Genomic DNA, 13,191 nt, shown 5'->3' with positions numbered 1-13,191 from the left:
AGTTTCTGGTCTTCTACACACTCACACCAGTTGTCCCTGTAGCTGTCTATTGCACAGTCTAGCTGGCCTCAGGCTTCTGGGGATTTTTGTCTTTATTTATTTGGATTTTTTTTTTTTTTGTGTGTGTGTTCCTGTTGTATGGGATTTTAGTGAAAGTAATGAGGTATTTGAAATCTCAGATTTCGATGTTCAAACTTAGTCAACTCTTTTTCCCTAGTAATCATTAGCAGCATGAGCTGAGCTCCACATGGATGGCACTATCTTCCCAAAATGCAGAAGGAATCTAGTATTGCTTATTAAGGAGAGTGCTAGGAATATGGGGAGAAACATGCCATTGAGTTTGGCAGAAATATGAGGATATTTTATTTGAAAAATAATTGTGCTGTGATTAAATACAAGGGATATTTATTACAAACTTGATAAAAATACAACTGAAAAACTTAAGTGCAAACAAATGAGTGATTAATTTTATATATCTTAAGATATCAAGACAATTTATACAACTGACCAAATACAGATTATTTTGAGTTCTAAGTAGAAGTGGTATCTGAATTAATTTATTAATGTTGAAAATAATGGTTTATGCTTAATGTTCTTTTATAACTTTAGACTCAACTGCATTTCATCTTCAAGGTTTTTTTCTCCCTTTGGTGCTAGAGATTGAACCTAGGGCCTTAGTTATGCAAGGCAAGCTCTCTGCCACTGAACTATACTAAAGCATGCTTTAGAGTCTTTCCAAAACTGCTTTTCTGTGAAACTCTTTAGGATATATTATACATTGCTTTTATTTTTACTTATCAAACATTAAACTGAAGCAACTTTTAAAAATGTATATACAAGTATATATGTGTAGATATCTATTTAGAATAATATACATAATATGTGAATATAATAGACTGTGAGGTTATATGCATTTTATCTTGTTATTGGCACAGATCAGAAAGTATTTGTTATAAATTTAAAGAATACATTTATATTATTAGTTATTGGGGGTTTTTCTTTCTTGAATTCCTGTATGTCTATATAGCTTAAATTGAGCTTAAAATTAAAATGAATATAATATGCTTCTTTTGATATATTTTATAATTGTTAATTATGCACAGAATACATAAAATACAATTAATCACATTAGTCAATGTAATACATAATTTGAGTTTTAAGTCAGATACAGGTATAATGTATGGTGACTACTCCTGAGACACCATCCCTTGTACATGCTAGTTGAAAAATAATTGTCAGAGTTTAAATTATATTCTAGTTTAGAAAAATAGAAAATAAATCTAAAATTAGTATTTGATTTGTAGGCTATCTTTACAGAAAATATTAATGACAATAGTGATTTTTTTTTTTATTATTTCAAATTAGGAACAAGCTTGTTTCACATATCAATCCCTTCTCCCTCTCCTTCCCCTCACCCTCACCCCTCCTACCCCACCCTAACCTACCCCCCACCCATCCACCCTGCACTCCCCAGGCAGGGTAGGGCCCTCAACGGGGGCTCCACAAAGTCCACCACATCATCCTGCAGTAGTGATTTTTTAAGTTACTTACATTTCATTATCTGCAAATCACCTAATGAAATTTTTCTTTTGTAGATGTTTTTATATTTGTCTTTATATTAATGTTAAATGTGTAGTTAATTAAAGCACAAATGAGCCTGCCAAATCTTCCACTGTAATTGTGGTAGAGTTTACTGATCTATTCACATATACATGCAATAACTCTCTACGTTCCCAAGATATAGTTGTACCCTTGCTACCTACAATTAGGTGTGGCCATGGAAAATGCTAACTAGCATGGGGTTTTACATTAGAATGAAGTTCTAGCCAACTGAATTTTAAAACTAATATGAAACATTGAGTGTGTGTGGGATCTGGGCACTTTTCATTTTCAAATGTTTTACTTGGAGAAGTATTTTTCACTATCATCTTGTGGAAAATATATGATCTTTGTGGCCTGGCTCGATGTCTGAATGTAAATTCTTTTGAGCTAGCTTATGTAAAATAATTGCAGTTATTTAACCTTTTTGACCTGGAAATTTTATTCATTAAAGTTGCTGAGGCTAAGGAACCAAAATCCTGACTAATTTTTGTATGGATATAAATTTCTGCAAATATTTCTTCATAAATTTTATGTGGCTTTTAGAGTAGAAAATAGCCAAAGCCTGAGTTCGGAAAGTAAAATTGTGGGAAACAAGACACTGTATTAAATCTGGGCATAACCGATGGAAAGGGCCAGACTTGCTTAGCTGGCTGCATTAACTGCCTTATAGGTGGTTACCCTGCATGGCTAATGAGTGTGTGAGTTTAAGATAGTCTGTAACTGCTCTTATTATTCTTTAGTAGTTTTATTATGCTAAGCGAAGAACTGTTTTTGTCTGGAAAGAACCTGGCAGGGTATATGCTGTTTACTACATGGGAATTCCTAAATTCTTGAGCCTGTGCTTTCATAGTGGGAGTTACAGAGTTCTGTATTTAGAACTGATCTGCTTGTCTGTCAGATTCCAGTCACTCATGGTCTCTGCACCTTTGTGCCATCCTTACTTTCAGATGTGTGACTTAGGGTTGAGACTGCAAAGGAAATGAATACTTTTGATTTTTGTATTATGTGTGTATGTGTTATGGCCAAAATTTTTATGATAAAGCCAAGTTCAGATTTAATTTTTTGAAAGTTTTCATTTTAACACAAATACCTCATTAGTTCATGGTTCCAATGCAGATTTGTAAAGAAGTTTTTTATCTCATAGTGCTTGAGATTTTACTTAAAATAAATAACCTTAAATGTGGACACAGCATCTGCTGATGAAAGGGTATATTTCTGGAAGTGAATGTGAGTTTAGTCTAGACTTGTTATTGAGTTCTGTTAGGTCTGTGTCCTCCTCCATTCTACCGACATGAGAAATGTCTGTCAGCATTGAAATCAGGGACCATTAAGTTCTCAGACATTTTCCAAAATTATTTACTTTTATCATTTGCATGTTTACATGAGTTTTGTCAAAAATAAGTATTAACAGATAAAATACTGATGGGCTTTTTTGTTGGTAATTATTTTAAATCTGTAGATCAATTTGAGGACTGACAATTTAGTATGCTCCAAATTGTAAACATTAAACCCTTAAGGGCGTTTTCAACAGTGTTTATCATGTACAAATCTCACATATATTTATTCCTAAGTATTTTGTTTGTGAAGCCTCTGTTGACTGGATCACAGAACTTTTCATAGGATTTTTCTCATCCTGTCATCTTAATATGATGAATTACATACATTGTTTAACTTTTGGTATGTTTTTATTGTTACTGAAATAAACCCCTCTTCTTAACTTTATATTGTTGTTTTTATGTATTATTGGATATTGCTGTTGTCTTAGAACATTCTCATTGGAATGTTCTTTCTAATCATTGTTCTCTTCTTGTCCCAAAGCCAGTGATTGGTAATTTTCTTTGTTACTGGTAGATTAGTTTTATCTATTCTAGAATGTAATGCAATTAGAATATATGTAATTGGAATATAATATGTAATTTCAGTAGAATTGGAAATAGGTGCATTTTCTGATTTCTTCCACCTAGCCTCTTCTCCAGATTTATCTCTGTTGGGTATACGAACATTTAATCTTTGGTAATAGATTTTCTTTTAAATACATTTGCCCATACCATGTAAATTACCATACTTTTCTCCATTGGGTTTTTTACAGTAGTTCCTCATTACCTTTGTAATTCCTGTGGTCCATTGTGTTATCTGTTGTTTCATAACATATTTTCCCTGCAAAGCAGCTTCAGTGTTTATTGTCTGGTTCAGGGGTCTTGGCCTCTGGCTCTTATCTAACACAGTCAAGACCTGTTAATGGCTTTAAAGTTTTATTTGGAAATGTAAGCTAGACTAAGACTTTTCTTTTTCTTGGTGTGTTAATGATTTCTTTCTACTGCTTTGTGTTTGTTTCTAAATCAAATTAGCCTTATTAATATTGTGATATATTTCTGTGTCTGCTTTCAGGTCATCTACCACCACCACCACCAACACCACCACCAACAACAAACACTCACGAATGCACTTGCATGCACACACACACACAGAGTCACACACACAAACATAACACACACACACACTACTCGCACACACTCACACCCACACTTTTTCCCATTTTGGTACCAAACTCAGGGCCTCTTGCATACTAGGCTAAGTGTGCTGGGCCCCAACTTTTCCTTTTATCTTTAAATCAAAATTTAGTTTGCCTAAGGGCAGTTTTCTTTGCATTTGTCTTTGGGGTTTGCTAACATTTTTTAATCTTTAAATTTATGTTTCCTACCATTTGTGGAAAAATTTTAGCCATTGTCTGATTGACGTTTTTGTCTTTTCTATCTGTCTGCTGGTTCTGGTTCTCTAGTTCTGTAGGTTAGCCACTTAATGTCTCATAACTCACCAAGGCTGACTTAAATTAGTGTCAGTCATTGTCATTCTTCACTTTCAACAATTCCAGTGATTTATCCCCTTTACTGACTCAGTCTGCAAGTCCATCCAAATAAACTGTTTTTAAACATTGTGTTTCACTTTTGAGATGCCATTGATATGTTTTCATTTCTTTTCTTCTGCTAAGTCCTTTATCTGTCATGTAATCCATCCTGTCCGAGTTAGGGTTTCTATTGCTGTGATTAAAACACCATGACCAAAAGCTATTTGGGAAAGAAAGGGTTTGTTCCTCCTTATATCCTCGTCATGGTCTATCATTGAGGGAAGTCTGGGCAGGACCTCAAGCCAGAAACTGAAGCCAGGGAGGAATATACTGGGTTGCTCAGCCTGCTTTTTATACAACCCAGGACCACCTGCCCAGGGTTGGCACTAGTCACAGTGGGCGGTGCCCTCCCACATCAGCCATTAGTCAGTGAAGTGCCTGACAGACTTATAGAGACAATTTCTTAATCAAAAGTCGCTTTCCAAATGACTCTAGCCTGTGTCAATTTGACAAAAAGCTAGCCAGCATACATCCCAAACAGATGAACTATTTTAGTAGTAGCTATTTTAGTATCATTATTTTTTAACATCCTAGAGTTTATCTTCAGCTTAGGTATATAGTAATTCATTTCTCTTAAGGCATAATTTTTATTGTTGCAAAATTCCAAATTTGACAAAATTCTAACTACCACATTGAAAGTTATAATTAAATTATTGTAAAAATTTTAGAGACTATCCTCCCCTCTTATTATTTTTGTATACACTTTGAATAGTCATTTAATAAAAGTGCTTTCTTGTATCTTAATTTGCTTTTCTTTTACTATGTTAAAATAAAGACCAGAACCAACTTGGGGAGGAAAGGTTTTGTTTGGCTTACATGTTCCAGGTCATAGTCCATCACTGAAGGAAGTCAGGGCAGGAACTTCAAGGCAGGAACTGAAGCAGAGGGCATGGAGGCAGTTGCTTATTGGCTTGGTTCCCGTGGTTTAGGACCACCTGCCCAGGGTGGTCCAACAGTGTGCGGGGCCTACCTGCATTAATTATTAGTTAAGAAAATTCCTCACAGATTTTCCTACAGGCTAGCTCGATACAGACACTTTGTCAGTTGAAATTTCCTCCTTTAAGATGACCTAAGCTTGTATCAAGTTGACAAAAATAAGTATATCATGCCTTGTTCAACCATGAGCACTGAAGCTCTGTTGGAATAAACAGTTGTAGGAGAAAACAAAAATCTGTGAAGCTGGTCTGTTTTTAAAACTTTTTGTTTAAAAACCTATGCAATCAGTTTTTATATTTTTTTTTTTTGTTGTTCATTGACAGTTTCATACTATATATTGTCTCCTTTAATGTCCCTTTGCGAAGTGTTTTAACATGGTCTTTGTTTCCTTCTGCAGGGCTTCTCTACACTCACCTTCATCCAAGTCATTCCGGGATTTCTTACTAGGAGAAAAAAAACCTGTTACTGGCCATGGTTCAGTAGATCATGTCAAAAAAGTTGGTTTTAAAGGAATTGAAAACTCTCAGGCCCTAAATGTTGTGAGGTAAATAAATTTAACTAATATATTTTCTACCTTAAAATATTCTGTGGGGGCTTCATGGTCTGAAATGATGTTAAAAGTGTGCAGGGTAGACATTATAACTTCTTGTACATTCAGAGTTAGTATTAACAAGTAATGCTTGCTAGTCTCTGTTTTTCTCAATAATAGTCTATTTTAGTTCTTGAATGTTTAATACCTACACTAAACTTCATAACCAAGGCTCTTACCCCCACTCATACCATCATGACCCTTTACCCTAGTTATAAGTGTGGTTCCATGCCTAGTCTTTTTTCTTCCTTTCCATCACTACATTGAGTCAATGTGTTCTCTTTTAAAGATATAGAACTTAATGCTTTGAGGATAAAAGGTTTTTATTGTTGTGTTTGTTGTTTGTTTGAGACAGGGTTTCTCTGTGTAGCCTTAGCTGTTCTGGAACTCAAACTGTCGACCAGGCTGGCCTCAAACTCAAAGAGATCCTTCTGCCTTTACCTCCTGAGTGATGGAATTATAGGTGTGTGCCACCACCATCCAGCAAAAGCTAGAATTCTTGATACAGCCTTCAAGATCTACAGAGCCTGGCTTCTGTCAGTTTCTTTCACTTTGTCTTAGGAAATAACCTCTGTATTATGCTATCTTTGACTTTCTCTTGTTCACACCTGTCCTTTGCATCACCTGGACCTTTGATTCCAACTCTTCATAGTCTATTCAGTTGGGTATTTAGAGGGTCTTACTTCATTTATTATTATTTTTATTCCTCTTACATATTTCTATCGTGCTTCTGTTGCATCATTAGAGTTGTTGCTAGTGATTCTTTTGTTTGCTTGGAAATAGGATCTTATTATATAGTGATGGCTGGCCTGGAATGTGCTATGTAGATCAGGCCCATCTCAAACTCACAGAGATGCACATGCCCCTGTGTCTGCCTCCCCAGGGGCTGGGACTAAAGGTGTGAGTCAGCTTATTGTCTGATGTATGAGTGCTGCATTTGTTTACATTTATCAGTATTATTAAAGCAAGGATGATGCCTCTCTTTGCTGGTCATTATATACACATGTTTAGAATGGGCATTTAATGAGCATTTGGTGAATGAATAAATAAATGAATTAAAATTGTAACTCCTGGGCTGGAGAGTTGGCTAGGGTTACTGGCTGCTCTTCTAGAGGTCCTGAGTTCAATTCCCAGCAACCTCCTGGTGATTCACAACCCATCTGTAATGAGATCTGGTGTGCTCTCTTCTAGCCTGCAGGGATATATGAAGACACTACACTCTATACAAAATAAATAAATAAATCTTAAAAAAAATTTCAGGTAATATTTGTTTTGAATGTAGTGAATTTCATTGGCTATCTCTGATGCATAAATTTGAAAGTGTAAACATTAATACTTAAGTTGCGATTTGTCATGGAACTCAAAAAAATCTTAAGGATCTGTGGTTTGCTAGTTGGTCACTAGGGTGTGCTGTCACATTGGGACTTAACTGTGAGAAGTATGTGCTGTTGTATGACTTTGGAAGTTTGAGTTAAAAGATCATGTATCAATAACTTGATGTGGGAATTAATTTTTATATAGATGGCTAATTGATAAAGATTTGGAAAAAAGCATAGCTTGTGTTTCCTGTTTTATTTAACCATGGAAAACATGTAAGTCACAAGTAAGTTTTTTCAAAAAGGACATACAAACACTACAGACAAAATACTCACCAAATTATGGGATACTGTGTAGAGGCACAGAATTGTACTGGCTTCTGTTGGCAATATATAAAAATATAATATACAGACGTAGCCCTTAATGGGTTTGAAGTCTGTTTAATAAATGGGAATCTGTATATGTGAAGTTAAATGGCCCAGGCAGAGTGAAATGACAGTGCAGTATAGCAGCATGGAAGAGGACACCATGAAGGGAGAGTCATACATGCTAGAAGTATAGGAAGAGCAAAAGCTCTGGATGCTACAGCCTTAATCTGCCTTGTTTTAATGTGTGACCATGGGGATAGCAGAGAAACAGGCCATGGCATTGTTTATCCTTTTTATTGTCACTGGCTTTGGAATGTGGGCTGAGATTTTTAAAGAAGAAATTTAAAAAAACAGGAGAAAAGACAGCATAAACAGGAAATAGTGGGAGAAAAGCAGGAAGACAGGAATGCTGGTGGTCCTCGGGGGTCAGAGTGTAAGGATTGGGACTCAGCTGAGGAAGGTCTACACACCACACATTATGTCTTAATTGTATAAAATGTGACTTTAAAAAAAATTTTGTCCCTAAGGCAATGGCAGGCAAAGAAAGACAGTATCATCTGGAGATGTTAAAATGCAGAAGGAAAGGATTTTTCGTTATTTCTTTTAGTTCTTTGTTTGTTGTGTTTGTGCTTTGTTTTTCTTTCACTGAAATAACCCTGTTTCTCTACTGGGAAACTGTGCACTGTTTCCAATCACCACAAAAAACTATTTTAGAACAAAATTACTAATATTATATATTAGTTCTAATGGTAGATAATTTTTTAAAATAAAGCTAGTATAAAATCTTATAAATAGATACTACCTAAGCAAAAATAGCTTAGTTATTTTAACATCTAAAATAGACAGTACTTTTTAATTTAAACAAAAATCTTTAAAGAATATTTTAGAAAACCTTTTGGGTTTTTTTTTCTTTTTAAGAAGACTAATTACATACCAGTTTTATATTGTAATGCCTGGTTTTGTTTTTATATCTGAAACTTAATAATTTTATATTATTTGAAAGCTTAGAAATCTTAAAAATTCTAGCTGTTTTATTTAATAGCTTTCTTATGTTTTATGATGAAATTTTGATGTACTCCCAAGTTATTTGGATAAAGAAATGATTAATGTAACTACTCGTTAAAGATTATTAGTAGAAAGAGTTGTGGGATTATAGTCTTATGAAACAGATTTTCTCCATTTTAAAAACTTCTGGGGATTTGCTAGCCAAGTGCTCTCCATTGTATAAAATCTGCAGTCCTCAGATTGATGTTTCAGCATAACATTGTAGCCCTTTCTGAATGTCATCATATAGGAAGTAAAGGCCATAATACCCTGTTGTACAAACCTATTGAGGCTTATTGTAAAATATGAAACATTATGTAGAATAGAATAAAACTTTATTCTTAAAATTTTAGTTTACGTAGATTTAACAGGCCCTGGGTTTGAAACCTCCTTAGACTATTAATTTTGTTTTGTTAGCCAGCAGTGCTAACAAAGGATTTTTTAATCCTTTATTTGCTAATATTAGTTGTAGAAAATAGTAGTTTCCTTGTGGTAGTTCCATATATAGCTATGTTGAACGTTGATCATATCCGTCCTTTATTCCTCTTTAATAGTTGGTAACTACTGATGTACTGTAGTTATTTAACAACTAAGTAATTATTTGTGTGTCTTTGAAATTGTCAGTACATTTAATTGGTTCCCAGAACCAACAGGATAATTTTCAGCATCTGATGTGTGGTTGTAAACAGTAATTTGTCTCTGAATCAGGAGCTTATGGCTCTGCTCTATGTAAGTAGTTTTGCTAATATTACTGAAAGCCTTAATCCAAGTTTTTTGGAATTTGTTTTACAGATGTTCAACTCATGGAAGTCCAGGACTAGAAAGCAATCATGTTTCTGATTTTCCACTACTAGAGAGTCCCAAGTAAGCTTAATTGATTACCTGTGGCCCTTGAAATTAATTAACAAATTAATTTCTTAAGTATATTTAAGAAATGGATAATTGGGTAGTTGAAATTACTAGACTGTATTGTTTGAATATCTGCTTTTCTAAAATAAGAGTTAGTTATATAATTTCTGTTATACCTTTACTTTTTAGAATTTTCTAAAATTTAACCTGTAACACTTATTTAAGTAAAATAATTTTCCTTTTCTGTGTTTTCACTTCACTATTTTGTAATTTCTGCAAAAGCTTCCAGGTTTTATTAAGTAATAATCCCTAAGGGGAAAACAGCATTGCTAAGTAACATTTTATAGGAAATTTTCCGTGCAGAACTTTGAGGACCTGAATAAAAGCCATTATTGTCATTCTTACAGTCCTTGGCTGTCTTCCTCACTGGCTGCTTCTACCGCAGTCGCTCCTGTCACTTTTGCGTCTATTGTAGAAGAAGAGCGGCAACAAGAAGCCGCACTCATCAGAAGTCGGGAGAAACCCTTGGCTCTCATTCAGGTTAGTGACACACTTGCTCAGCTTTAGCTCGGCGAAGACTGTTCTACATTTCAGTCCTAGGTCTTTGGGTTTTGTTGTTATTTGTATTTTTGAGATAGTGTCTAACTTTGTAGTCCAAACTGGCCTCGAACCCATGGCAGTTTTCCTGCCTATGCCTTCCAAATGATGTATTATTGGTGTCACTATCACATCCATCTATAGATCTGTAGGAAATTTTATTGATTGGCTTTGAACATTTGACTAGATCTACTAAATTAAAATTTAAATGTATATAAAACTAGACTGAAATATCCATTAACTTGAATATGGAGTTATTCAGGATAATTTGAACTAGCACATTATGATCAGGTTTCTGTTTTTAGTATTGGCAGTTCTTTGGACTGTTTTAAGTTTTCAAAGAACTTGGTGGTGGCTGCTCTTCTCAGTTTCTACCTCAGCTCGTAGATAATAGACAACAGAGAGCATCTGTGGCTTACCTTATGGTAGAGTATTTATTTGAGAGATGGAAGATTTCACAGACATATCTGAAAGATTAGAGAGGCGGGCTGGGAAAAGATAAAGCCCCATGACACTGGAGAGTACAAAAGCAAGTTGTAGAGGATTGTGCAGGAGCAGTAGAAGACCTCACAGGTTGAAACCGCCAGCATGAATGGATCCCAGGAATTCAATTCAGTTTCCTTTCCCTTAACTTTAGGATGCAAATTAGCTTAGAGCATGCATCTCTCTTTTAAGGGACCTGGATTGGTTCTCAACTCTAACATCGATTAGCTCACAACCATTAACTCCAGTCCTGGGAGTTCAGAGGTTCTCTACTGGCCTCCAAGGATGCTGCACTTGCACACAGACATGCACTCAGACACTCACACATGGACATGCCATTTTGAAGAAGAGGATTGAATTGAAATAAGAACAGGTATCTGGTTATTCCATCTCAGACTCAAGGTTTCTAGCAAGGCCGGGTAACTAGGAAGCTTTCTGATTCAGTTCTGCTGTGTTGTGTCTATATCAAGCCTCAGTTTCTCCAAAGGAAGTCAGAAAACTACTAATCCCACTAATCTGTTCTACTTTAAAGAGAGAAGCAAATCTTCTTTCCTTCTCTTCTCCCAGGTTGAGGAGCATGCGATACAAGACTTGCTGGTTTTCTATGAGGCATTTGGCAACCCTGATGAGTTTGTCGTCGTTGAGAGGACAGCACAGGGGCCTCTGGCAGCGCCTATGTGGAACAAGCATGGGTGCTAGCTCACTGGAGAGAGGCTGCTGCTCCCAAGGTTGTGGTTGCTACACTTACATAAAGAAAACCCTTGCACAAGCGTTCGTACATATTTGGTAGCATGTTGTTCTAGTCAGAATAAAAGTGGATATGATTTCTTCCTGTAGTTTATAATGTTTGTATGACTAATGAGAAATTTTTCAAAATTGTGATTTTAGTAACTGTTATGTGACGATGTGTCAGGAAAAATGTTAGGCTAATATTGGTTGGATTGTTTCTTCTAAATTACCTTACAATGGAAAATAGGGGTGAAGTATACAGTTTAGGAATGATTCATTAAAATTCTCAAATTTTCATTTGAGAATATGAAGCAATTTAGAAGAGTTTACCACATATGTTTTTAAATAAGATATTGATGAGATTAAGGTAGGAGCCTCAGTCATTACTTCTGATCACTAATGGCCAGAATGTGCTGCTTGCCACAGGAAATGTCTGTTGTTGCCTTTTCATTGGGCTGTTAATTTCTTAGGCCTCTTTAAAGTTGAACCTGGTGAAATGCTGTGTTCTTCCTAGCTGTTCTGGACAGGTTAGTCAACAATCATAGCTTCTATGGGAGATTTGGATTCATGAATTTTTGTTGGGGTGGGAAGGTAGCAAGAGAGGTCATAGGAATGACTAATTGTGAAAGAATCAGTTTCTTAAAGTGTTAAGATTTTCTAAAACAAACATAGGATTACTGAATAGTTTGCCCTAGTGATTGTTTATAGTTAATTTTTTGTACTGTGTAATCAGAAGTTCTGTGAGCCTAGATTATACGTGTACATGTAAATTTTGATTTCTTTATAGTATGCTGTTTGGTTTGTTTTTGAGTGTTTAAAATTAAAAGGAAAATGATGTTAAAATGTGTACTTTGATATGTAGATAAAATGAGAATGTTAATGCCTAAGTTCTGGGAAAGATTCCTTGGGAATATGTAGGCAGTTTACCGCTTGACTTCAGTTCATGGGAAATTGACTGAAGCTAACTCAGTGTTTCAGTTCAGTTCCACCCACAAGCAGCAGATGTGTAAGCAAACATGCAATAAAAAGTAATCTTGATCCACTTCACTACTAATGTGTTTGATCTTGCGTGTGGGACTAGGTTGACACTTTGAGGGAATGATTTCTAGCTATTCCTAATTATTTTCCTTATGTGCCGCAGTGATAGCCAGTATATATTTTTACTCTGCTAGAAATCCTGTTTTATATTCTGTATGTTTGAGTAATTTGAGGAAAAAAAATGAATTTCACAATGTCTTTTTGACGTCAATAAAGAAGCTTTAGGAAGTCATTAGCTCACTGGAGCTTTGGTACTCTGAAGACAAATGTCAATGGTGGTTTTCTTCCTGTCTTCCACTCTGCCCAGGAAGCATCCTCAGGAGTCTGCCCTTGTTACAGGTGGAAAGTGTGAAGGAGGAGCTGGGGCTCACTGAGCTTGGGACTCTTGTCCTTTGTTTATAAACCATGACCAGATTGCTTGTGCTTTATTGTCTGTTTTATGTAGTGAGCTACTGTATAAAATTTCATATGGGAAGAAATGTTCCTGCAAGAAAAGTGAAAGATAAGCCTCGTTGTGAACTATAGTTTTCTATGAATGAGTCCATGGACATGACAGCTATTATATTGCCTCAAAAACCCAGGAGGATGATGGTGGTTTTTCCTAACAGTACTTTTTTCCTGTAGTAACTCATCCATTTGTACTTGTATAGATTTAAGAAAATCCAGTAGAACTGAAGAAAGTCTGTGAGTCATCGACTGAAGTGATCACTGGGATGGAGATGCCCTTTAAGACT

At 35.4% G+C, this 13,191-nt stretch overlaps 1 protein-coding gene across 4 annotated transcripts in view; it reads left to right on the top strand.

Moving 5' to 3' along the window:
* The window catches only part of LOC100751546 (inhibitor of Bruton tyrosine kinase), a 61,806-nt gene extending 49,340 nt beyond the window's left edge, over window positions 1-12,466 (top strand). For all 4 annotated transcript variants that reach the window (XM_027411025.2, XM_027411027.2, XM_027411026.2 and 1 more), the window contains exons 26-29: window positions 5,841-5,987; window positions 9,554-9,625; window positions 10,018-10,150; window positions 11,258-12,466. In XM_027411025.2, the coding sequence (XP_027266826.1) occupies window positions 5,841-5,987; window positions 9,554-9,625; window positions 10,018-10,150; window positions 11,258-11,389 (484 nt within the window). In that variant the 3' untranslated portion in view covers window positions 11,390-12,466. The remainder of the gene's footprint in view (window positions 1-5,840; window positions 5,988-9,553; window positions 9,626-10,017; window positions 10,151-11,257) is intronic.
* The last annotated feature ends 725 nt before the right edge of the window (window positions 12,467-13,191 follow it).

Source organism: Cricetulus griseus, chromosome 4 (assembly GCF_003668045.3).
Source record: "Cricetulus griseus strain 17A/GY chromosome 4, alternate assembly CriGri-PICRH-1.0, whole genome shotgun sequence".
In the NCBI taxonomy this organism is placed as follows: Eukaryota; Metazoa; Chordata; class Mammalia; order Rodentia; family Cricetidae; genus Cricetulus; species Cricetulus griseus.
This window is presented reverse-complemented; position numbering and strand designations above follow the sequence as displayed.